This window comes from Nematostella vectensis, chromosome 5 (assembly GCF_932526225.1).
Source record: "Nematostella vectensis chromosome 5, jaNemVect1.1, whole genome shotgun sequence".
Classification (NCBI taxonomy): domain Eukaryota; kingdom Metazoa; phylum Cnidaria; class Anthozoa; order Actiniaria; family Edwardsiidae; genus Nematostella; species Nematostella vectensis.
Window position 1 is genome coordinate 4895258 of NC_064038.1, and position 26554 is coordinate 4921811.

Sequence of the window (26554 nt, forward strand, 5' to 3'; positions counted from 1 at the left end):
AGAGTTGGGGGGGGGGGGGCGGTTGTTGAGGCCTTAGCGCAAAGGGAAGCCTTAGTGACAAGGGAAGCGTATATCGTGATGTGTGACGACGCGCGTGACATGGAAAGCTATTGTATATATCGTGATGTGTGACGACGCGCGTGACATGGAAAGCTTGTTTATGTTTCGTGACGTGTTAAGTGCGTATCGTGACGTGTGACACGCCTGAAATTGAAAGCCTGTGCATGAAGTGTGACATGGGAAGGGTATTTTTATCGGGACTTAGAATGCAGGACTTCATCTCTCCGTGACGAGAAGGTCACCAGGAGTAGGTGATGATTTCCGCACTGAGCTGAGCTAACACTGGCAATAATCAAGAGTTTAAAATTGCTCAGCAGAAGAGCAGGTATTCTAAGGCTCTGAATCACTGAATGTTGTAGGACATTTCTGCCGTGAGGCCAGAGCGTAGTATTTATGTATAATAACATAAATTGGCTATCTTAAAGATTCATATATTATTCTTACATTGCTTATCTAATAACCTCGGTTTAGGAGATAAACAACTGTAGTTTTGGTCCCAAATTTATATTGTTTAAAAAATGATATAAAAAAAAACAATTGTTTAGCTGATTGTTATATTATATATGTATATGATTATATTCATATGTTAATAATGCCACTTATAAAAAGAGGTATTTTTCCGTTTCCGGGCGATTAAGGTTTGCCGGATCCAATATCGTTCAAAGATTTCGGGAGCTATCACTTCCGTCCTCGCTGATCCAGGAGTGAAACATGAAACGGCTTGTAACGCGAAGCGCTCGATAACATGTCGGAAATCCGACGATTTCCAAAACATCTCTTTAGAGACAGCTCGTCATGTACTCAAGGGGAAGTAAGTGTACACCCTGCTGCTTGGACTACACCCTGAGGTCCTGGTGTTTCTTCCTGTGTTTATATGGACCATGTTACAACTCCGAATTCACTAAGCCATAAGCTTACAGCCATCTGGAGGCATTGTAGACTTTCATCGTCTCAATGTAAGGTGCTAAAGGGACTACAGCACAGGACCTTACTGGAACAGACTATAACTGGAACAGACTATAACTGGAACAGACTATAACTGGAACAGACTATAAATTTTGGGTCTTTCCATAAAATATCCCACGTCGGCCCGGGCTTAGTGTAGTATCGTTTAGTTGATTTGGACGATGTCCCACTTCTCGTATCCTGGAAACAATTCGCATTTGTGTAGTTCTAGCTGTCAAGAGCAAGGTAAGTGTGTATTATCATTATTTTTCTATTGAACACATGTTACCTTACCTCGTTACAATTTAAGTGTGGGTACGGTGGATATGGGATATAATTGACTGACATTTCATCGCCGGATATCACGCTAGTAGTTAATTTCTTTTTATATTTGAGCCTTGGTACCTTTTTTTCTGACTGATATTTCGCAGTTTGGAGCACCGTAAATACCGTTACCAATCATCCTTATCTTTATTCCATTGAGTGCTAAAAAAGAACGCAGCCTTTTTTCTATTCACGAGTGTGGGCTGGGTGAAATAAAGGCCATGATTGCAAGCCATGGAAGGAAAGGGCAAGTGCTTTTGTCATCTGAGATGGATTTTTATTTCTTAGGTACCGAAAAAAAAAGATAATTAAAAAAAATGAATAAGGCAACTAAGAAACGAAATATGATTATAATTAACTAAAATCGACAACTCAAGCGTGAATCCAGGTAGTACCATAGCGGAGAGCTGATAGTACATTGTAAACGTGCATTGTGCCTCCTTCAGCTCCTCCTATCCTGCTGTCGAGAAAGTCCGTACTCTCAAATCCGCTCTTCATCCAGACCACTAAATTACCCTCATTTTATTACAAAAAAGCCACGTGTCGCGTCTTGTGGACTGGGCTACCTTTGGTTAGGCAGGAAGTAAACGCCGATCACTCATCTCGGGTCGCTCTCGGTCACACATCGTTTCCGGAATCGTTACGAATCCATCCTCGTGCCTGGTGTTTCTGATAGTGAGATTTCCGGTACATTTTCGTCTAGCTCCTATTGGCTCTTTTGGTCTTCGTGAGATGGGATTACTTGCTTCCTGTTGTGAATACATTTTGCCTTATTCTTGTATTGCTGTATTTTTTGTTATTTTTATGCAGCATACAGTAGGTTGAGCCTCCTCCGCAAGCCTTTCGAGTGGCAAAAGCTTTTTTTTTTCGATTTCAGGCTTCCTGTAGCATATTTAAGAAGGAGTGGGGGCCTGGGTTAGTGAAAAAAAGCGATCTCCCCTCTTCTCCGGCTCCGGTTCAACTCGCCACAGGAACCCCAATTCATTAGAATACTAGATGCCTGCGGTGGAGGCTACAGTAGATTGTTTTTTTCTTCCATAGCAACAAGCTGAATACGCTCAATGCTGATTTTTAAATGTTGCAGAAAGTTAACGGTTTAGTTCCATTCTTTCTATTGCAGCAGGGGCGAGTCAGGGGGGGGGGGGCTGGTCAATGCCCCACCCTTTAGCAGCCAAGTAAATGTATGAAACATCTAAAATCTAAAATAAAGGAGAAAATGCCTTGAAAGTCCCTTTTGGGTCCCATCCAGTTCAAAATCCTTGCTACGCCGCTGTGCAGTCTTGAACGTAGAGACATTAGAAAACAATTTTCGATGTTGTCTTTCACGTGTTGTTTTTTCAATGTTGTTTTTCAATGTTTTTTTTATATCGTTTTTCGATTTTGTTTATTGAAGTTTTTTAGGGCTTTTTTACCTTGTTTTACGATGATGTTTTTCAATGGATATTTTTCGATGTTTTGGAATGTTTTTTATTTTTATTGAAAATTGAAATTATTATATTTATTTATTTATCTTTGATCTAATATTCTCTCTCATTTTGCAAGCATTCATATTTTACTTTATTCTTTTTTTAGTTTTTATGATTAAAATAAAAAAAATCAAATTTATTTTGCGTTATTTTATATTTATTTCTGTAATATTACGTGATTTTTCTATTATAACGATGGGCCACCATAGAGGTGCTTGGTCTCAAAGGCAAGGGAAGTTCTTTGAGGTACCAAGCTGTTAGTAATCAACCTTTTGAAGAGCGCGAGCAAAACGAGTCACAGACGACATGTGTGAAAATAACATGTGTAGACAGCAAATTCTTTATTGTCGTCTGTTTGATCTAGAAGTCTTAGCAAAATGAATTAGAAAGAAAACCACCCATGCGTATTAAAAAAATGTGTCTGAACTTAGCGTTAGAGCTTTTGCAAGGCTTATTTTATATTAAACACCTACAAAACATTTTAGGACAGGAGAACAATAATCGCAAAGAGTACAAAAATCAGCAGAAGAGGAACCCCACGTTAGAAAAACAGTCTTTTGTGAATCCTTTCTTCGAGCGTAAAGTCACATTCTCTTCTATTTTTAATTTTAAGCTAACGCTACTTAAAAGCCGCCAGTTTATTTCCGGAGGGCCTACGGAAACCTCAACCGTTAGGAGCCAAAAGAATCTATTAAAATCCGAGATATTTAACAGGCCATCCGCTCTAAATTATCAGTCACATCCTCAAAGAAACTTCCACTAGACACACTGTTTTCACAATTTTTAAATATTTTTCCCGTTTTCTTCGGAGATCGTTACGAAGTCGGCCGGAAGTAAACTGGTGAATATGCGGCTTTAAATCCCTCAATCACCTATTTATCGATTCACAAGAACCCCGGCTTTTAGAACCAAGAGAACAGAAATTTAAAATGGTGCGTAAAAACAAAGCCTTTTAGACTACTTGCCCTTCTTGCGCTCTCGTAAAAAGTTTGGGTGTATTTTGTTTTATTACTCTAATACAATTAATGCGGGATATGAAAAGTTGTTATAAGATACGGTATCGAAAATGCTCGAGCGGCGAAGTCTTTTGAAGTTATACGGGGAGGTGCTTATTTCAAAATTCGTTAAGATAAAAAAAGGGTTTTTGTATAACATGGAGCACGTTTATTGGTCGTAGTTGGTAGTTTTTGATACTTCTCTTCTAATGTTCCCTTCTTCATGGGAGTCTGGTGCAACCCGTCGAGGCAAGACGCTCATTCATACATTTCACTTTTCAGTCCCTACAGACAATCCTCTTTGTCATTATTGTTTTTATTGTCCGTCATGCTTAAAACTTCCGCTAGAAATCTCTTCCGGACACTCCCACACTCAGTTTATTATCAAGGCCTTTTGACCTCTCGGCGTGTCACCACGTTTCCGGTAACCATTATCATTCAATACGCAGGAATCAGCCAATAAGCTACCGCGATTGGTGTACAAATAGCAAGGGATTTCCGAACGGTTTTGCTAGTTTCCTATCCACTTCGTATCAGTACGTAAAGAAGAGCCAAACGCCTAGTTACACTTCTCAGAATTTGTTTGGTCAAAGAGTAGGTACGAGTGATGCAATCATGAAACAACTAATGGAGTTTTCGTCTTTTGGTGGCTTTGTGAAGAAGACGCACTTTTCATATTTCCAAACACTGATGTTTAAGAAAGAGGAAATGGGAATTGGTCCATGTTTAGCGTGCGTCTTAACTCGACATAATCAACACGGAGGTAGGTTTTGTCGATTTTAAGCCTGTCACATAGTTCTGTATGAGACGTAAAAAATGGATCAAACAACAACATATTTCACAAACTAGCTATTGTTAAATTTCCGACATGACTTTTATAACGACAATTCAATCAGCAAAAAAACTGTTAGACACAGAAGATATGAAAACGCAAACTCATACAGTACGTAACAACTTCGTGCGCGGCGTAGAATAATACGCTCTAAATTACAAGGACAAAATGCCAAAGGTTAACACAAATATGTTTTGCAATCGACGTGAAGGATTGTCTAGAATAATATTACCTAAAGGGGTGCGAAACAGACTAACCTTGTAAATACTAAAAAAAACGAATTCGGGTTGCGTAGACAGTATCTACATATAAATACGAAACAAATTCCTTCGAGATCTTTCGGCCAATACCCTAACAGCCCTAGTCTCCTTCGCAGCCCCCAGCGGTCGGAGTCACACAGCGCTCCCCTGTGTGACTCCGACCGCTGGGGGCTGCGAAGAAGACTATAACAGCCCTCAACATTTTCCAGATAAATCAACGAAGTGCCGTCCTATATAACAGAAGTACAGCACATTTAACGTCTTTACAATTTGAATGTAAAGCTCTGTATAGGCTTGTTTCTTTTTAATGCGGTAAACACCGCGAATATATTCACGTAAATTCATATTAACGCACCCAAATGCTGAACTTCAAATGCTGAACGCGAGAGAGATCTTCAAGGTCACACGTAGCGCGACGCGTCTGCGTCAAGTCTCGAGTGCCCTTGGTAAAGTTATGCGCAGTGTAAAGACTAGAATGATCCAGAAGACACGGCGTATACAGTACGTTTTCAAAGCTCTATTGTGTCGACGTGTGATGTTCGGCTAATAATCGAGCGTATGCGTTTATAGAATATATATGCTATTCCTTAACTTGTTTGTGTTTATTAAAGTTTCACCTGTCATTAATGTTGCAATCCATAAAAAGGTGTTATAAAGATTAATGTTTTGGTTGGAGAAAATTTATTATAATTGTGTGTACCCATTTAAACATGTTTTTTTTTTATATTATGTGTATCATGTTACCCATGATTCAACTCGGCAAGGAAAGAATAGATTGGAGGGGGGGCTGGGGGGGGGGACAGCTTCGCCACTACACAACAGAGAGGACCGAAGGATCTAGAAAGATCTAGAAGCTTAGACCTTCAGAAGGGTGCAGGAAGGTGATCGAGTGGCCGCGTAATTCATTTTTATACTTTTTTCATTTCTCAGGCGCTTGTAAAAAAAAGATTTAAAAACCAATGAACTATAGCCGTTTTTAGAGGGTTGATTTAAAAGATATCGTGCGAAGGAGAGTTCGAAGAAATAATTTGAATTTAAAGTGGTATTGTTAACCTGTATTTAGAGCTTCATCTAGACATGTCTGAATTTCTCTATTTTTTTCCTAGAAGAGCGAAAATCGCCAGACCAATGTGCCTGGTCACCTGGAGGATCAGACCAATCTCCATCCACCCAAAGCCCCACCTCCCCGACTGCCCCATCATTCCTGGCCCACCCGCAGTCCTTTTGTCCTCGAGTCCAATTCCTGAATTTAAAGCAAGTGTACCTGAAGGCGCAAAGCCGTGTGGGAAGGGAGTCTAAGCAGCGACTGATTGATTCGCGGGTCCGCATGATTGCGACATTTCATGCGCAGATACAGCAGGTAAAACTGATATACAGCGAATCGCGCAACCGTCTTTGGATTCTTTTTGGCGGGAAAAGTGACTGTACACATGTTGGGATTTTTTCTCTCAACCATAATAGACATTAAACAAAATTCTGACTGTCTAGTACTAGAAAATTCCACCGACTTGGTGAAAATTTTAGCAGTCTGGAGAGCTTTGTACGGAAAACCTACCGGAAATATATTACTCTGTCACAGAGTTGTTTTTGTTTGGACCCTCATCGGTGATTAATCAAAGGGCTATTGTTAGCCAATGTTTGTCAAAGGAAATTTTGAACTGAAACATGTACTTGTAAAGACAAGAAGTATGTACACTAACACCCCCCCTCCCACCACGACCCCCCCTCCCGACAATGACGGATAACCATAAGAGTTCCCAAGCTTTTTCACCTATTCCTTTCAGCTAATGTGAAGATAATGTTGTGTTTGTCTCTTGCAGATTCATGTATACGTGGAACGAGCACCAGAGTCCGCCATGTTATGTGGAGATCATACCGGAAGGGTACCGCTCACCGTTAAGATGGGCGAGCTAGCCACAGTAGACAAGGTACCACGGCTGTTTTATTTGGCGTAAACCATGCTATCGATTCTTCTTTTAGTTCTTTTCTTTTTAAATTTATGCTTTTTTCATGCTTTTTCTTACCCCCTTTCTTCCTTTTCTTTTTAGCCTTTTTTTCGCTTCCTCGTCGACATTCTTATCTTCTCTTTCATCTTCTTTTTGCTCTTGCTTTTTGTATATCATCATATTTATCTGCCCTTTTTTTCTCTTCATAATCAACATAATTTTATTTTTTACTCCTCCTCCTTCGTCTTTTTTGTCTACTTCATTTATTTTCTAACACAACATCTCAGCCATCAGAACCGTAGCAGGGGTTGGGGCATTGGGGGCATGTGCCCCTCACCCCAATATTTTCAAAAATTACAAGAAAACCAGTATCGGTTTGGCCAGTATCTGCTTAATGTTTCTGTATTGTGCCCCCCTCCCAATATTTCGAGGCCTGCTAAGGCACCGGCCATAACAGTCAATTCATTTTTTTCAGCAATATTTCTCCGTTGATCTCGACTCCGTCTATACTTCTCCGCAAGGCATGCCGGTCTACAAGCTTTCCACTGTGGACGCTGACAAAAGAAATCGCTTTCGCATAGTCGTGATTGTCGTGTGTCTTGGCGATACTAAGTCGACGCCACACTACAGCCGACCGTTCCTTATAAGAAGCCGGCGGTCATCCAGACAGGGTTCCATATCATGAAAAAGCAGGACCGCTAACGTATATCGAGAAACTGGGGGACTCTCCATGAAATAGAAGAGGGAAATGTGTTTGTTTTTACAGTGCTTTATTGCTTCTACCATACCTAAAAATCCTGTCCTGTAGATGCTCTACTTTATAGTGTTTATGGCAAAACGACCGTTTACAAAAGGGGAATTTCTTGTTTTAAGGAAATTCATTTACACAAACGCGAACAATATTTTGATAGACTCGACGATCATATAGCCAGCCTTGAAAAGGCCTATACCACAGTACCTTTATAACAGTTGTGTGCTTATCATTTATCGGCCAAAGTTCCCCACAATTTAGTGCCCTCTTCTGTATTCATTCATTTTTATTTTATTTATTTATTTTTTTTTTTTTTTACTAATTTTGTTCTGCCGTGTCAATGAAAGGTTGTTTCCCCGGGGACGATAAATCTGATTTCATATCAATTTTAGGCTAGTTTGGGTTTTGTCATGCGCGATAGAGTTCAACAGCAGCGCTCGCTGGTAAACGTGTCGTCAACATTCAAAATGAATCAAAACTATGGCCAGGGCTTAAGAATACGCAAATGTTTTTTTACTCTAATGACACTGAAGACGTTTGCATGGTAGCTACGATGAGCCTGCCCCTTTAAGTGACCACTGAACTGTCTAGTGCACTCGGATTCCCACGCTGATTACTTGGGTACGACCTTCCCGAAGTTTTTGATTAAAATCCGGGTATCGATATGTGTCTGAAAATGCCGCTGACCGGAAGAAGGGTGTCGTCCAATCACCGCACCATTGATTACATAGCTTCACACACGTGTTATACAGTCCGCTGAGATGAAAACCTGACGAGAAAAATAAAGAACGTCCAATTATGGCGTCTTCAAGAATAACACGGATTACATTAGGCAATAAATACTTCAAATAAACTCAATCTTGTATTTAAAATATATTTTAAAGCTCCCTATTACACCTTTTGTTTTTCATTACCTGATTACCGAGAAATACGCATTCATTTTAGCCAAAATTACAAACATTTACGCCGATGTAGTGTCATTTAAGCGAAAGTAAAATCATTCGAACTAAAAGGAAATACATCAACGAGCTTTACATAATTGAGTGCACACAATTGCATTTTCTTCACATTCATTTACACTATTCAAAAACCAGGAATAAAAAATCTATTTTCATTTGCGCGTTGATACATAACAATAACACAAACAAAATATCAATAATACAAGACCTCGCAATCAATACAGTAAACGAAATATTCTTTAACATTTTTATTACAGCAAGTGCAAACAATAGTATTTTGTGAAAGTCATTTGCGTGCTTCTTACAAACGTTAGCGTCTCCGTACAAACAATAAGCCCTTTATGACAAACAATATCCTAAAATAATTATTCAATTACTTATCGTTTATTTGTGCCCTAATAATGCACATACATGCAAAATCAATGATACAAGCAAGCAAACTTATCTACCACGCTGCCTCAACGGCGAAATGATCGAAGGATGATTTTTGAGTACACCTTTTGCTGTTCATTACCAGGAAATGTACATTCATTTGCGGCAATATACGATCAATAACGCGAATATACATTCATTTTCGTCATAAAGCACTCATTTGCGTGAACACAAATTTCATTAGCGATATTTACATCGCCTGTAACATTCAATCGCAAAAATCGACAGTCATTCGCGCCTTTCGTCATTCAAAGGCGAAAAATATACTTTCATCTGTGCGTTTTCATTCGACCATTTACAAAAAAAAGATAAACAATTAGGCGAATTGACAGTCAACTGCGTGCAACACATATTTATTATAACAAAGAGTGAAATTCAATAGCATTTATAGACAGTCATTCACGCGAATATGATATACATTACTGGGTTTATACAAGCATTTGCGCGTTCTTTACATTCAATAACGAAAAATATATTTTCAATAAAGGTGAGTCATGTTAAAGTTCTACATAGAGCATTTCGCTGCACTTTGCATTAGCCCTCGATCACCTCACCATTCAGACATCATGGTAAACATGTTTGCATGAATCGGTACCACTGAGCGCATTTAGCAGGGGTAATAGTACCAATATTGTGCTGCAAAGCTTGCAAAAGCAAACGCGTACGGAAAACTCCCAATGCAAGGCCTTGGTCTCTAGCCGCACCCCTATCTCCCATCCGGGCTTGTACTTCTGGTCTTGAGATGTCAGCTTTTATAGCCGCTTTAAGAGAGCTTATTGCCTGCTCCACAATGTTCAAAAAGGGGCTGTAGGGTGGTAGCATTTTCAGCTCTGTATTGGGCCCGGGTATGTCAGGGTTGCGATGTGGTGGCGCTCCATCGTAAATAAATATCACCATCTCTCGCCCCATGACAGGTAATCCGGAATCCGGAATCCATGAAAAAATGAGATATGGAATCCGGAATCCATGAAAAAATGAGATATGGAATCCGGAATCCATGAAAAAATGAGATATGGAATCCGGAATCCATGCTGCTGGAATCCGGAATCCACGAGAAAAAACCCACATGGAATCCGGAATCCACACACTAGGATCCGGAATCCAGAACCCTATTGGAGAACCTGTCATGGGGCGACATCTCGTCCGGGTCGAGGTTAAGTCTAGCCTGCGTAAGAAAGTCGCTTAACCGCTGTGCGTTCACGCCACCAATAATTGCCGAGTGGAATACAAGACCATTGATTGGTGATATTGCCATTGTTACGGTAATGTTCCTCCCACGCTGCCAGCAGACCTGTCTATAGGCTCGCTCTCCTTGTCTCGCCCTCCCGTGACTTCTTGCGGTCCAGATATTGTAGCCGCATTCATCTACAAAGACCGAATGATGCACGACACCACGGTTCATGAACCAGTTGCCGTAGTCTACTCTCTTCTGTAGAACGTCAGGCCTGTTCCTTTCCGCTGGGAGGGGCCTTGCCAGCTTTACATGGAACAACATGCCATCTAGCGTTCCCGCTACCGTGCGGTCGTGAATCCTTGGTTTCAAGGGCAGTCTTAGTCCTTCTTAGTTCTTGATTGATACGGCTGAGAGTAAGAAGGCAGTTGTCGATAATGTTATCGTTTAGACAGTCTCTCATCTTGTCATCTACTCTTACGTTATTTCTTCCACCTCCTGGTCTTTCTTCAATTCTCCCTTCTCGTATGTATCTAGCAACGATACCACAGGCTGTGGAAGGGTTGACCCCCAATGTGTCCGCCACCAGGGGATAATCTTCCTCTTTATCTTCGAATGACCGTATAATTCGCTCGCGGTGCTCAAAGGGGATTCTATTTCTTGGAGGCATTGCAACAGTACTGAACAATGGCACGAACTGTACAGTATTGCCGAACAGAAAAAAACTGTACAATGTTGTCTACATTTATAAAGTTATTTGTTTGGAAAGGGTTGCATAACCTTTTGTCAGAATTGTTTTATTGAAAAAAGATTGTTGGTTAATGAATGCAAAGAACGTCTAAATGTTTGTATAATCGCACTAATTTATGTCATGTTCGTATAAATGGTTGTCTATAAATTCAATTGAATTCACTCTTTTTGTTAAAGATGTCAATAAACACTAATAAATATAAGTTAAATTCACATGACTGTCAATTCGCACATTTGTCTATAGATTTGTTGTTAATGATCGAATAAGCACGCAGATTAAAGTACATTTTTCGCCTTTGAATGACGAAAGGCGCGAATGACTGTCGATCTTTGCGATTGAATGTTACTGGCGATGTAAATATCGCTAATAAAATTTGTGTTCACGCAAATGAGCGCTTTATGACGAAAATGAATGTATATTCGCGTTATTTATCGTAAATTGCCGCAAATGAATGTAGATTTCCTGGTAATGAACAGCAAAAGGAGTACTCAAAAATCACCCTTCGATCATTTCGCCGTTGAGGCAGCGTGGTAGATAGGTTTGCGTGAACCTATACCATTCGGCACATTTTGGCTGTGTGATGGTGTTGATGTTTCGTTGAAGCGCTTCCAGCAACAAATTTGTGCGATAAATACCTAATGGTACTCCTCTGTTCCTTGCTTAATCTCTGTTGTTTATTTCTGCCTGTATTTGAGGCCGTGAAATATCTCCCTTTATCGCTGCTTTCAAACAACTTATTGCCTGCTCTACAGGGTTAAGAAACGGACTGTAGGGCGGCAACATTTTTGTTTCTGTATTTGGGCCCGGGTTAAAACGGCGAAATGATCAAATATTAATTTTTAGTGCTAGTATCATTTATTTTAAATGTAAGTGCATTATAAGGGCACAAATAAACGAGAAGTAATTGAATAATTATTATAGGATATTGTTTGTCATAAAGGGCTTATTGTTTGTACGGAGGCGCTAACGTTTATAAGAAGCACGCAAATGACTTTCACAAAATACCATTGTTTGCACATGCTGTAATAAAAATGTTAATGAATATTTCGTTCACTGTATTGATTGCGAGTTCTCGTATTATTGGAATTTTATTTGTGCTATTGTTATGTATCAACGCACAAATGGAAATAGATTTTTCATTCCTGGTTGTCGAATAGTTTAAATGAATGTGAAGAAAATGCAATTGTGTGCACTCAATTATGCAAAGTTCGTTAATGATAATTATTAAAAAAATATTTTTATAGCCATTTTAAAGACATATTGATGTGCATGGTAATCCAGCCAAACGTTATAACGTATACGTATACCCCAATCCAACCCCCCACCCCCATTCCCATTTAACGCACCTAGGTTCCAGAGCACAGGCATATTTATTTGCGAGCATTTTTTATTATACCTAGTCGAATGGAATCTGGAAGTGCAATTCTCTCCCTCTAATTCTTCCTCACTCTTACTTCCCCGCAAATCTCCTCAGGTAGCCCGCTCTTTTTTTCCGAATGCGGTGCCTGCGGAGGTTACTTAAAGAACTTTCCGTACCTTTGTAGAGCGAGGTGTCGCATACAAGTAGCTGGTAGGTAAAGGATGTGGGTGCAAATGCACGGCTGTCCCATTTGCCATTCTGCGCGAGACTGCGATCGCCAAGGCTAGACGAGATCATCATGGACGCGCCGTCTTGGCGCCTGAAGTACGCCTTTTCACGTGGAGCATCCTCGCGTACAAACATCACCTCGTTGAACTAGGGAAGATAGAAAGGAATACTATAAAGGATGTATGGCTGGTCAGAAGGAATCCAATAAGCTTGTGCTAAAGAAATCACGTGATCTTTTGGGTGGCAAACTTGTGTGTCTTCCGGCTTTTGGCGGCAAAATGTAACAGAAACAAAAAACAACTGATTCCGCGCTTACGAATCGGCCAGAAAGTCACGTGGCGGCTGCAGCCATTTCTGTTTTGGCGGGATTTTTAAACTCAGAAAGCCATGTGACCTCTTAGTGCAGTTTGCCTAAAGTATTTCTTACTAAAGCTGCTCGCTTTTTTGAATTTGTGGAAAGTGTTTCGATGCCTGGCACCTTGATGACATTTAAGAATTTCTTGTAATATTAGAGTGGTTGAGGCGTTGGACTGCTAATCCAATGTGCTCTGCACGCGTGGGTTCGAATCCTATCCTCGTCGTCAAAATAATTTTTAGATCTTTTAAATGTTGTGTATAATACAGGCATAATCTATGATAATCTATCAAATGGATATGACGAGGTGGCCGAGTGGTTAAGGCGTTGGACTGCTAATCCAATGTCCTCTGCACGCGTGGGTTCGAATCCTACCCTCGTCGTAAAATATTTTTAGAAGTTCATAGAAGAACTATGAACTACGAATTGATTCGTTTTTTAAGAAGATATCACCAGGCACTGTCATAAGATAAACGCTGAAGCCACTTCTTATAACAAACGATTGCAATTTTGAGTCACCAATCAGTTACAGTTATCTCAACCCATATAAGATCATAAAAGCAAGTATCATATTCAATCAAGTATCTAGATATATTCATCGCCCCTTCTTGTGTTCTTACACCGACCCACTTTCGGGTCATAACCATAAACTTTTGAACTGAAAATCGTTTCATCCATGCTTTTTCTTTATTTCATTACCCCTAATCTCTCTCCCCCAAAAAATCCACCTAAGACTGTTTAGCTGTTTTTAGACTGTTTTAGGCTCTCTCTTAGGTGTTAGCTTGTGTCACTCACATAGATGTTGTTACAGTCAGTTTTGTAGCCGTCGGTTCCATAAGGAAATATTGGGTCATACGTCACTTCCGTTATAGGTGAAGGCGCGGTGGCGCTACTGGTGTAACACATCGTCCATCCACCTCCAAATGACGTCATATCACAGTGCGCCAGATATGGGTAACCATGGTTACCCACGATGTAGAACATACCGTCAAGAGAGTGTGGAAACCGACTATGGATTTCCTGGCAGCTGGTTCCTTTTGACAAAAATGAAAAAAAAACAAGGAGAGGTTTAGAGCTAAATTTGAAATATCGAGATAAATCACAGGAAAATTGCCGAGCAGAGCTAGGATAAATCATAGCCGTTTTTTTTTGTACCAAAATACCGATAATAATAGCCGAGTTGGGCAGTAAATCATATTTCGCAATATTAAGATTTTTGATTTTACGAAAACAGGAGGGCCCTCTTCAAGTATAAAAATGCGTGTTTCTTATATCAATGCTTTGCTTTACAGTACCTTTTAGCAGGCAGCTGTGGCCGTCTCCGTGGTGCAATGTTTGACAGCTACAGTTGTACGAGCCAATAGTATTAGTGCACGTGGCGTTCACGTGGCAGGCATTTGGCCGAAGGCATTCGTTGACATCTGTGTAACAAGAGAGGTGGATGCTATGGTCTTTTTTGTTTTTTTTTGCCTTAAATGATTTCTATTAAAGAAATTGGTCTCAAAATTTGAAAAGGAAAAAAGAAAAATAGGGGTACAAACAGGCATACATTGGGTATACAAGCAAGCAAACAATGCTCTTATGATAAATTAAGATAAATAATCCTTACTTTGGTGAAAAAATATTGAAGAAGTGATTCTGCTATTATCTTGATATCTCAAATGATCAAATTTCGCTATCTCTATGCTGGAAATTGTGATTATTTTACCCAATGTTCAACTGGAATTAAGCTAACCTTTACAAGTGAGTCCGTCTCCGGTAAATCCATCTTTGCAGGTGCACGTGAACGAGCCAAGGGTGTTACTGCAGTTAGCGCTGACATGACAAGGAGACTGACCATCTGAGCACTCGTCTACATCTAAAGAAGAAATCCCACTATAACTGCGTGTATAATAGGATATTTTTGTAAGGGTTTTTTTTGTCTCTTCAGGCGCTTAGCGGTTGCGCAGTCATAGGTATCATATGGAAAAAGCATAGTATTTGTAAATTCCTTAATAAGACATAATCTACTTTTGGCCTCCACGGGAAGGGGCTGGGGGAGGGGGGGGAATGCGCGCCCACCCTAATCACCCCCCTGTGTACGCGCCTGCTCTTAACTAAACGGATATATTAGGGAACAAATAATTCGGTATCATTTTGATTAAGTTTATCAACCAGAATGCCTGTGTTGTGAAGCAAATAGGGATCCTTCAGCAGTAAAAACGGGGACAATATTTCGGCGGGTATGTTATCGTATGTTGTGGTCGTGTTACCGTTTTCACAATCAACTCCTGTGTATCCACTTGGACAGGCGCAGGTATGGGTGTCTTGGGTTGGGCCAGGAACGCACGTGGTGTTTACAGGACACGGGCTCGAAGAACAGCCGTTCTGTTTTACCATAAAATAGAAAGAAAAATAGCCACAGTAAAACAGCTATTTAATAAATGCGGGGTGCATAATATGATGTTGCATATAATTACCTTGGTTCCTTGGTATGAAAATCCTGGACGAGGGACCATATCAAGCGGGTTCTGGAGATGATCTGATGAGCTTAGTTCACACGTGACCTTGTTATCGGATAACTGCTGATAGTTCACTGAGATGCATCGCGGGCTCAGAAAGCATTTCGTGCCGCAGTTGACCACGCTTGTTACCGTCATGTTCGCTATCACGTGATTCGTGAGGCTCGTGTTAGTGGTAGGAAGGAGAAGAGGTAGAATCCGACAAGGAGGATTGGATACATCTATGACGAAAACGAAGCTGTCATCCAGTAGTCATCAAACAGTAAATAATAAATAAACAAAAGTTTATTCAAGTTTTTGTTAGGGGCGTTACTCCTGCTTGTCAAATACCCCATGGCAAACATAAATTAACCTTTCAAATGCAAAAAAATAATGATAACAACAATAGACTACCCTAGTTTATGTTAGTAGACTGCCATTGACTACGATGGACTGCCTCAGTACTCAATGGCAAGCCATGGCAGTCAATGGCAGTCTACTACCATGGACTGCCATGACTCGGTATTGATTACCATGGATTGCCATAACTTGTTATTGACTGCCATTGCGTGCTTGATGTTGCAATCTTTCTTGCTTCGTGATCGTATGTAGTGCTGCTTCAACCCACATTCGTGACACAAGGATGCGGCCGCTATATTCGTGACGGTTAACATTGACTCTCTACCGCTCGCCTCTAAACCTCAATAAACTGGCCATCGAGAACTGGCTCTTTACTACAGAGTTTATAGATCTCCAAATAAAAATGGCATTTTATTTGTCATTTCATCTAGAATCATTGAATTCACCGAAATTCTTCTTCAAACTCCCTGTGTTTTGACAATTTCCCGCCATAACGACCTTTGCAACTCGCGCGACAATTTCAAGTTTGCTGAAATTTTATTTGGGATAGAAAAAGCAGCAAATCGTCTCTTCATACAAAGAAAAACGACACTCTAGGAATTCACTTGCATAACCATATATTTTATTGTCGCGAACAGAGACATTTCTACGATCAATTCGAATTGAAAACGACAAATCAATCAGCAGATCAGGAGTAAATTATTTTATAAAATTGTTGATCAAAACTAAGAGAATGTCTTTATTGGAGATTCTGTATTTCTATAGGATTAAAAGCGTTGTGTGGAAATACAAATTGTAGCTATATTGAATGATCAGAGCAAACAAAATCTTCATAAATATCAACAAAAGTCAGAATCGAAACCTCGCCTCTTGCGAGCGGAAGCTCTAGGCGAGTACACAGGAGGGTGCGCGCACTCCCCCTTGGCGGCCAAAACATGGGTAATTTCTTATTAAAGAATCTTCAAATTCTATGCTTTTGCCATACTATTCCTTCGGCTGCCCAACCCCGTGGTAAAAAGTTGTAAATTTTATTAAGGAACCAAATAAATATATTTTTATTTTATAGCTAAGGGTCCGCCCGAATCGTGAAATACCGTGACCTTTGCCTTGAAAATACTCGGTCACCGTATTTAACGATACGGACCTCCTATCTGATAAATAACATATATTTATTATAGGGCTAGGATGGCATGCGCGCTAATTGGCTGTTGATATTTTTTCGCAGCGCGTTTTGTTCATTTAACTTAAAATTAAATGAAATCTAAACACTATTACTATTACATCTTTTTTTAACGACTTGAGTTCCGAGAAACACTCAAAAAGTGAGTTTTTGTTACCCGGAGGAAAAAGTAGAAAGCGAAAAGCCTGGAAGCAGTAAAAATGCAGAAAACAACCCGCCTCTTTCAGACAGCCAGGAAATCCAGAAATTTGAAAACGGACAGAAAAGTGGCATCCCCCGAATACTTTTCGGCGTTTCCTCGAAATATATGCAACAACATCATCTGGTGCAATCCTCCTTTTAGCAAGAACACAAGCACCAACATCGGCCACAGATTCCTCTTTCTCATCGACAAGCACTTCCCGAAAGACCAAAAACTCAGAAAAATCTTCAACAGAAACACCATCAAGATAAGTTACAGCTCGATGAGCAGCACCAAACAGATAATCGACCGCCACAACAAGCGCATTATCACTTCATCATTGACAACCGAACCATTGACAGCCTCGCCTCCATCATCGCCAATAATAAGACATGCAACTGCAGACAAAAGAACACGTGCCCTCTTGACGGAAACTGCCTCCAATCATCAGTAATCCAGCACGCTAAACAGAAACTTTACTGAACTCAGTAAGCAGATATAGAACCTCAAGGACAACATCATCGAGCACTTTATTTCATGGCGCATCTTATCATTTCACTCCTCCTACAACAGCTCCAGTAAAAGGTGCAATCTCTGTCTCAATGAAGAACAAATAGTTATTCACCTAACCAAGTTGTCAACTTTAAACAAGTGCAACGAGCTAGTGTCCTATTGTCACTGTGACGTTAATTTAATACTACTCCCATTGATTGCGTGATTAATTGTGTGATTAAGCTGAGACAATCATATTGTAATAGGACCCGCAGTTCGGGGTGTAGGAGCACACAGATTAAAACAGTAAAAGGAGCTCAGAAATAACCTAAACCTTTAGTTCTCTTTCTTGCCTTGTAAAGTCTCCTACGACAACGTTACATGGCGTCAGAAGTGGTACAACTCAGTCTGTTCAATTGTGCGTTGGTACTCTACTAGTTTTTAAGTATATCGGGATTTCCTCGCCGTATTTTTGCCTGGGCTTCGAGTATGGAATATGCCGGATACCGAGGATGAAAATGTAGCTGCTTCTCATCCCCAGTTTATACAATCCAGTACACCTTTGCCGGGAAAACTCGAACTCAAGGGGAACCTTGGCTCAAACTGGAAAAGGTTCAAGCGTGTGTGGGATAACTACGAGATCGCCTCTCGTCTTAATACTCAGAGTAAAGCTCTCCGCGTCGCTACGTTGTTGACATGCATTGGGCCAGATGTTTTAGATATCTACGATGGGTTGCCGTTTGAATCCGAAGCCGATCAGAAGGATATCGATAAGGTTCTAAAGTTATTAGAGGCATACTGCATCGGCGAAACTAATGAAACCTACGAACGGTATGTGTTCAATAAACGAGAGCAAGATCAAGGTGAGTCTTTTGATTCATACTTGACATGTTTGCGCCCTCTAGCCAAAACATGTAATTTTGATGGCTTGATCCGGAACAAAATCGTCCTGGGGATCAACGATAATTCCACTAGAAAGAATCTATTAGCCGAAAGTAAACTTACTCTAGAGAAGTGCATTAACATCTGCAGAGCTAACGAAACTACCGCTAAGCAATTTAAGGACATAACGAGCGAAGATATTAGCGCAGTCGAATCGTACCGCCGCCCCCAGCGCACCACAGGCGTCCCGCAGAATAAAGGCCAGCGCGACACACAACACCCCACAATCAATTGCAAGTTTTGTTTAAAAAAAAAACACCAAAAAAAGAAGGAACTATGTCCAGCCTGGATGAAACAATGCAACGATTGTGGTACCGCCAATCACTTCTCGGGCTCCTCGATGTGCACGGCGAGTCCGAAGTTCGCACAAAAGCCGGGGCAAAAGCCCAGAAGTAGACCAGTGCATGGGGTAGAAGAATTTTCGGATGAAAGTGATGATTATTTTTTCTATGTGGAATCCGTAGGCGCAGTCAATGCTGCGCAATGTAAGCGTAAGATTTTTGCTTCAATGCAACTAAGAGATGAGCAAGTTTAATTTCAACTAGATTGTGGCGCGACAGTTAATATTCTACCTGTAGACAAATACGTCCAGATATTCAATGACCCATCGCACGCCAGATTAAAGAAAACCAACAAAACCCTTCAAATGTTTAATAAGACTGAGTTGAAACCCATAGGAACGGTGAAGATCGAGAGTGTGAACCCAAAGAATGAGGACGCAATATTACTCGAGCTTGTAGTAGTAGGCGCGCAAGCCATCCAACAGTTTCAGCTCATGACAATTAACAGCGACAATATCCTGTCAGTCAATGAGTTCCAATCCACTCAGCAAGATATAGTTAGTGAGTTTGGCGATGTTTTCGAAGGTGATGGCGTTTTACAAGAAAAACTTCACCTTAAAGTCAACAAGACAGTAACGCCCGTGGCGTTGCCTGTCCGTAAAGTCCCATTTGCGGTTAGAGAACCCTTTAAACGTGAACTGGACAGACTAGTAGATAAGGGGATATTAGTGCCAGTCGAAGTCCCCACTGACTGGGTCTCTTCAATGGTAGTGGCTGTGAAGCGTAACGGTAAGATACGTTTGTGCATTGATCCCAAACCGCTGAACAAGGCTCTCAAGAGAAACCGATACCCGCTACCTGTCATCGACGACTTGCTAGCAAAGCTCACGAATGCAAAGGTGTTTACTGTCGTTGATGCAAAAAACGGTTTTTGGCATGTCCAACTTGACGAAGAGAGTAGCTACCTCACCACGTTTGGTACCCCATGGTCACGATACCGATGGACGCGCATGCCATTTGGAATTTCCCCTGCCCCTGAAGAATTCCAACGTCGACTAGACAACGCACTTCAAGGTCTAGACGGAGTAATGCCCATCTTTGATGACATACTGATCTTTGGCGCCGGCGACACTGAAGCGGAAGCAATAGCTGATCATGACGCGAAACTGAGAGCCCTACTTCAACGATGCCGCTAGAAGGGTGTCAAGTTAAACAAAGAAAAGTTGAAGCTCCGTTGCAGCGAGGTAGACTTTATGGGTCACGTGATCCCCTCTGATGGTCTAAAGCCTGACCCAGCAAAACTACAAGGTATCAAGGAAATGCCGCCGTCGACCTGCAAGCAAGATGTGAAACGACTCCTCGGTATGGTCAACTACCTACAACGTTTCGCGCCAAATCTATTCGAAGTCACAGCACCACTGAGAGATCTACTCAAGGAAGACAACATATTCCAGTGGGATTCCGTCCAGGAGCGCAGTTTCGAAGCAGTTAAGAAGAGAATCTCTGAGACACCGGTCCTCAAGTTATTTGACCCGACAGATAGTGTTGAGCTTCAATGTGATGCATCTGACAGAGGCTTGGGTGCTTGCCTGATGCAACATGGCCAGCCAGTGGCGTATGCATCACGCTCCATGACGGAAACGGAGACACACTACGCGCAGATTGAGAAGAGATGTTGGCTATCGTCTTCGGAGTGGAGAGGTTCGAGCAATGTGTTTACGGCCGACAAGTGAAGGTACAATCAGACCACAAGCCGCTTGAAAGTATATTTAAGAAGAGCCTGATTAGCGCCCCTAAGCGACTCCAACGCATGGTGCTGAGACTTCAAAAATTTGACTTGGAAGTGAGCTATAAGAAAGGTACAGAAATGGTACTGGCCGACACTCTAAGCAGAGCATATAAGGTGCTACCAACAGGAGTAGCAGAAGAGAGAGGTGAAACCGAGAAAGATACCGAGTCAATTAACATGGCACAATACCTTGCAGTTTCAAGCCAGACGCAGGCAGAGATCCAGCGCGCCACAGAAGCAGACGATGTGGTGCGGGAGTTAAAGGCAGTGATAAGGCAAGGCTGGCCTTTGGCGAAAGACGACCTACAAGTCTGTCTCAGGGACTACTTTCTTTTTAGAGATGAGCTCACCCTACAAAACGGGCTTATTTTCAAAGGTGAAAGACTCGTTATGCCAACATCTATGAAAGACGAAATGTTAGAGAAGCTGCACTCTAGCCACATTGGTATTCAAGGTTGCTTGAGGAGAGCTAGAGAGAGAGTATCTACTGGCCAGGTATGAATAAGGCAGTCGAAGATTACATAGCAAGGTGTGACACATGTAATACATACCAAGCGGAGCAAGGCAAAGAACCAATGATCTGCCACGAGATACCATCCCGACCATGGGAAAAGGTAGGATAGATATGTTTGAACTTGACAATAAAGACTTTCTTGTTAGTGTTGACTATTACTCAAGTTTCTTTAAAGTTGACCGGTTGGCCTCTAAGACTGCAAAAGAAGTAATCGGAAAAATTAAAGCACACTTCGCAAGGCACGGTATACCAGACCAAGTGATCACTGATAATGGTCAACCATTTGCATCGGGACATTTTCTAGAGTTTTCAAACCACTACAGCTTCGAGCATGTTACAAGTTCTCCGACTTACGCTCAATCTAATGGCAAAGTAGAAAATGCCGTTAAAATAGCCAAGAAGCTGATGAGGAAAGCTTTCGAATTAAAGAATGACCCCTACATGGCTCTGCTCGACTGGAGAAATACTCCATCAGAATGTCTTAACTCATCGCCAGTGCAGAGAATCTTTGGTCGGAGAACCGAAACACTGTTGCCAACGTCGACTCGACTGCTTAACCCTAAGATTCCAGATAATGTCGAGCAAAAGATCAGTGGGCAGAAGGCTAAGCAAAGCTACTATTATAACAGAAGTGCAAAGGAGTTAAAGGAACTGAAGCCTGGTGATGTTGTGCGCATAGAGCCACCAAGAGGAATTGGCAGAGGAAAAGCCTGGACTAAAGCACATGTAGAAAGAAAGGTGGACGTAAGATCGTACAATGTACGCACTGAGGATGGCAGAGTGTTCCGCAGAAACAGACGGCATCTTCGCCGAACTCAAGAGGATATGAAGCCTCCAACGGATGAACCGTTACAACCACCGCAAGAGCGACTTATGCCTCCTTCTCCACCACAAGGGTTACCGCAGTCACTAACAAGCGAGACCCCAAGGGAGGTACAACAGGAGCAGCCCACAGCAACGCAAGAGACAGCTAGTGCCCCTGTCGTCACGCGAAGTGGAAGGGTTGTGAAGCCTCCCGTTCGATTCCAGTAATTGTCATCAGAACTTTGAAAGTTTTTTATTTGTATATAGCATTTATTCGAGTTTTGTTATGGAGAGGGAGATGTGACGTTAATTGTAATACTACTCCCATTGATTGCGTGATTAATTGTGTGATTAAGCTGAGACAATCATATTGTAATAGGACCCGCAGTTCGGGGTGTAGGAGCTCACAGATTAAAACAGTAAAAGGAGCTCAGAAATAACCTAAACCTTTAGTTCTCTTTCTTGCCTTGTAAAGTCTCCTACGACAACGTTACAGTCACCACCCCGAGGGGGTTACTCCCTATATCCATCGGACGGGGATCATCGTCGTATCTTTTAGGGTGTAAATTTGGAGCCTTGGGTATCTTTTAGGGGTGAAAATAAGAATGACCAGATTTTTGTTTACCTCGCTATATTTTAGGGTGCTATAATAGCCATCGCTTCTAACTTGTAGCTCATGAAAGAGCGTTAAAACGTGTCAATTGGTGTTTTTAGATCACTAACCGGCTAAAAAATCACACAACCCACGGGACGATAATTGATTCTTACTTTATGCTAGTATTCTTCCATAAAAATTTAATAAATTCAATCCAACGTGATGTAGTACTTGTAGTCGTCCATTATTTCCACGTTTAAGAGATTTAGAGCGCATTTGGGGCCGTTTTAGCGCTGTTCGGTGAAATTTATTATACCCTCTTATCACTTCCACTATACTGTACTTCTCGTCAATGAAAGTGGTAGAGAGAATTCTATATGAGCCGGTTGGTTCAAATTACTCATTGACAAAGCTTGGGCTATCTGTGGTTCAACTCGCCACCGGTGGCGAGTTGAACATTGGTAGTAGCGAGTTGGTTGGTAACATTATACGAGTTTGCCGTGTCCTGGCCGATCGATTGGCTTGTAAATCACATTCGCACAAGAGGTCAAGCAAAAAACCGAACACGACCCAGACGTCAATCAAAAGTAGAGTTGGATTTCTCGCGCGTAAAAACCGAGTTGCAGAGCTTGTTTACGTTTGAGCACAATGCTTCCTTGGAATATTTTTGCACAACTCATCGCCTTACATTCTATGAATATCAAGAGCTACAACTTCTGCCGGTAAAGCTGGGTAAATTTGAAAACCTGTCAGATTTGACGTTTGGCCTAGTTAAGATTTTTCGGCTGCGACAAAAATTGTCCTGGTTGAACGCATTTTCGCACACGTTTCCTGCAATCGATGACAGTTTTAATGTCAAAACAAACATTTTCCCTAGTGCGAATAGCAGGCCCGTACCCAGGATTTTTCTTTTGGGGGGGGGAGGGGGGAAGGGGGGCGAAATCCAAAAAAGTGGTCCAAATTTTTCCGGGGGTGGGAGGGGGGATGAGTTCTCTAATAAAAATTTGATCACCCCAGAAAAAACAACATGGGATTTGCCTTTGAAGTATCTTCACGGGACGTTTATTGTCGGATTTGGCTACATACCAGAGTGATCTAGCTTATGCTTTTTAATTTTGTCTACAAATAGCATGTCCATTAGGAACCGAAAGGGGACCTTCGGCAGTTGTGGGGCCGTTGGGCCTGAATAGGCACAAAGCCTTGCTATGCAACCATTAAACCATTTTAAATTTCGCTCCTCTATTTATGTAAATTATGTATATAATCTGTATATAAGCGATAACGTAACGTTTAGTTCTTAATAAATACCCTCATCAGTGGGCAACCACGAAACAGGCTTGTAGGGATGAAAAAGTAATTTGCGTGTTTTTTTCTACACATCAAGATATCCCGCTCTACATGCGTGCATCGAGCACTCTTTATGAACGCCTATAAACTCACGCATTATTTCTGAGGTCTGCCCACACCTTTCGGTTAAAGCGTTTTTTTCCGAAGATCCTTAATTTGCGACGGTGAGCGTTCGGTCACAGCGCGCGCAAAAAGTAATAGGAGTATCTCAAGTATGCAAGCATTTGCCTAATACTGCAAGCAGTTCTAAACTAAACAACATCACTTTGTTAATTTCCTTCGAAAATAATAACTGCATCAAAAATCATAGTATCGGTAGGATTCCCACTACAAGGACGCCCGAAACAATCTTAACAAAGTGAAGAAGTGGTCTCGACAGAAAGGAGTACACTTTATCCTTTACAAGAACCTTCCTATATTTTTTATATACACTGTTAGTTTCAGGGAGTTATTTTTACTCCACTCAGAGAGTAAAAACTACTCTTTGCAGAGCTTCCTTGGGATACTTTTGCAAAACTCATCGCCATTTGACGTTTGGCCTAGTTAAGAGTTTTCGGCTGCGACAAAAATTGTTCTGGTTGATCGAATTCGCACACGTTTCCTGCAAGCGATGACAGTTTTAATGTCAAAACAAACATTTTCCCTAGTACATATGAAGAAATCGTTGTCGTTTTGAGGGACTGGTACCGAGGAATCTTTCTCCATTGACCAAGGATGGTCACAGTCACTGTTTTTTCTTTTGATTAAAATTCATAAAGTTTACAAAGCACCTGCGGCAACCTTAAAAATGACAAGAATCGTGCAGTTTTCCCAACTAAGGAATATATTAGTTCCCTTATATGGAAGTGACCTTGTTGGTCAAAAACGACAATTTTTGTCTAAATTTCCTTGATATGACGAATAGGCCCAAAGACTTGCTACGCAACAATTAAACCAATTTAAATTTCGCTCCTTTATTTATGTAAATTATGTACATAATCTGTATATAAGCGAATGATAACGATTACGCAATAAATACCCTCATGAGTGGCCATATGAAGAAAACGTTGTCGTTTTGAGGGACTGGTACGAAGGACTCTTGGTTTCTTTTCCGGTACCTTTTTTTTACCAAAGATGGTCACAGTCAGTGTTTTTCTCTTCTGATTACAAGTCATAATGTTTACGAAGCACCTGCGGTACGGTCACCTTAAAAATTACAAGAATCATGCAGTTTTTTCCAAATAAGGAATATATTAGTTACCTTATATGAAAGTGACCGCGTTTGGCAAAAACGACAATTTTTGGCTGAATTTTTTTTTATATAAAACACGAAACAGGCTTGTAGGGATGAAAAAGTAATTTGCGTGTTTTTTTTTCTACACATCAAGATATCCCGCTCTACATGCGTGTATCGAGCACTCTTTATGAACGCCTATAAACTCCACACCTGTCGGTTGAAGCGTTTTTTTCCCCAAGATCCTTATTCTACCGCGAGCGTTCGATCACAGCGCGCAAAAAGTAATAGGAGTATCTCAAGTATGCAAGCATTTGCCTAATACTGCAAGCAGTTCTAAACTTGAGAGGACCTATTGTAGGGCCTTAATACCTTAACAACATCACCTCGTTAATTCCCTTCAAAAATAATAACTGCATCGAAAATCATTAAAAAAATATCGGTAGGATTTCCACTATACAAGGACGCCCGAAACAATCTTAACAAAGTGATGAAGTGATCTCGACAGAAAGGAGTACACTTTCTGCTTTAAACGAACCTTCCTGATTTTTTTATATATACAAAAAGATAATATGCTGTATCTGTTGTACTTACCCAATCCGTCTACATGATAAGCATAACACGCGTATATTATGAGCACTTGGATTTTCATCTGTAATATGTTCCCCATCTTTTTACAGGGAAACTCCATAAACCGTAAAAAAAACTTAGAAGAACTTTTTTACGTCCCGTTTTGATAGAATTCTTGTCTAATGTTGTTAATTATTAAAAAAGTCATTTGGCATTCAATCTCCCATGAAGATGACAAAATATTTCACAAGTTTACTTCACACGCTTCTTTATGTATTTACACATATTTAAAATAGGGGTAAGCTTATTGCAATTATTACGGAGAAGAATCTAAAGACAAGCTGTGGGCTGACTAAACTTCATTTTACACAGTAACATAAAGAAATAAATAAAAAGCAAGGCTATATAATTTGCAGTAATAAAATTGACAATTGGCCTTTCTGCTGCCAAATACATAAATGAAACTTCGTGTAAGAAAAAGGCTTGTGTAAGGTCGGGGTGTATTTCGTAATAAAAAAAAACACATAGCTGCGACCACAGGTATCCCAGTAAAAGCGATGTTTAATGAAAATGTTTTTTGTTGAGAAATGGCTCATCTTATTCTGTTTTGGAGGTTTTATAAGGAGCAGGTTTATTTTCTTCATCGTTCTCAATTTCTCTTGGTGAACTTGGAATACAGCCTTTTGTGACGCGCGAAACGAGAAAAAAAAAATGCCTGAAAAAAATGTATTTCTTTGCAGTATTCAAGAGATTGTTGTTTTCACCTTTTGTTCTCACTACGTAATCCTCATTATGAATTATTTATTCGCTCCATAGCTATGCAGCAAACTAACCAGGTTACGCCGAAAGCTATTTAACCCTATTCAGACCGGGGGGGAGGGGGGCTTTTGAGGCCCCCAGCACCTTTGATCTGTAATAATTTTTGAACTAGTAGGGCTAGAGCATTGAAATTTGATGGCTTTTCCTAGAAT

General features: G+C 40.8%; 3 protein-coding genes and 1 non-coding gene across 8 annotated transcripts; 3 read left to right on the plus strand and 1 right to left on the minus strand.

The window, feature by feature from the left end:
* The first annotated feature begins 724 nt into the window (after positions 1-724).
* Positions 725-8437, plus strand: LOC116616144. Of its 5 annotated transcripts, none has more exons than XM_048727884.1 (4): positions 725-871; positions 5989-6242; positions 6703-6810; positions 7304-8437. In XM_048727884.1, exons 1-4 carry the CDS (start codon positions 856-858, stop codon positions 7511-7513), a joined length of 588 nt encoding a protein of 195 aa, XP_048583841.1. In that variant the 5' UTR covers positions 725-855; the 3' UTR covers positions 7514-8437. The 5 variants fall into 5 exon arrangements, with proteins under 5 accessions (XP_048583841.1, XP_032233950.1, XP_032233949.1 ...); XM_032378059.2 differs by having other exon boundaries at positions 728-1251; positions 5992-6242; XM_032378058.2 differs by having other exon boundaries at positions 731-1251.
* Positions 7582-25815, minus strand: LOC5509170 (fibrillin-2). Its single transcript, XM_001629671.3, has 8 exons — positions 25608-25815; positions 15295-15557; positions 15088-15202; positions 14571-14693; positions 14131-14256; positions 13631-13869; positions 12429-12627; positions 7582-8348 (listed from the first exon to the last, which is right to left on the minus strand). The coding sequence occupies exons 1-8, from the start codon at positions 25702-25704 to the stop codon at positions 8167-8169; spliced, it is 1344 nt and encodes a 447-aa protein (XP_001629721.2). The 5' UTR covers positions 25705-25815; the 3' UTR covers positions 7582-8166.
* Trnas-gcu lies at positions 13137-13218 on the plus strand. Its single transcript has one exon. It is a non-coding gene; the product is annotated as a tRNA-Ser (tRNA).
* LOC116616143 lies at positions 17711-22680 on the plus strand. Its single transcript, XM_032378055.2, has one exon. It carries the CDS (start codon positions 18025-18027, stop codon positions 19003-19005), a length of 981 nt encoding a protein of 326 aa, XP_032233946.1. The 5' UTR covers positions 17711-18024; the 3' UTR covers positions 19006-22680.
* Positions 25816-26554: the final 739 nt, after the last annotated feature.

What these genes read in the sequence shown, in the direction of transcription:
- LOC116616143 (XM_032378055.2), top strand. Translation starts at nt 18,025, where the DNA reads ATGCCGGATACCGAGGATGAAAATGTAGCTGCTTCTCATCCCCAGTTT.
- LOC5509170 (XM_001629671.3), bottom strand. Translation starts at nt 25,704, where the DNA reads ATGGAGTTTCCCTGTAAAAAGATGGGGAACATATTACAGATGAAAATC. An exon ending in TTTCATACCAAGGAACCAAG is followed by an intron (nt 15,203 to 15,294) that starts GTAATTATATGC and finishes ATGGTAAAACAG; the next exon opens with AACGGCTGTTCTTCGAGCCC. An exon ending in AGACGGACTCACTTGTAAAG is followed by an intron (nt 14,257 to 14,570) that starts GTTAGCTTAATT and finishes CTTGTTACACAG; the next exon opens with ATGTCAACGAATGCCTTCGG.
- LOC116616144 (XM_032378056.2), top strand. Translation starts at nt 4,406, where the DNA reads ATGAAACAACTAATGGAGTTTTCGTCTTTTGGTGGCTTTGTGAAGAAG. An exon ending in TTCATGCGCAGATACAGCAG is followed by an intron (nt 6,243 to 6,702) that starts GTAAAACTGATA and finishes TGTCTCTTGCAG; the next exon opens with ATTCATGTATACGTGGAACG. An exon ending in AGCTAGCCACAGTAGACAAG is followed by an intron (nt 6,811 to 7,303) that starts GTACCACGGCTG and finishes CATTTTTTTCAG; the next exon opens with CAATATTTCTCCGTTGATCT.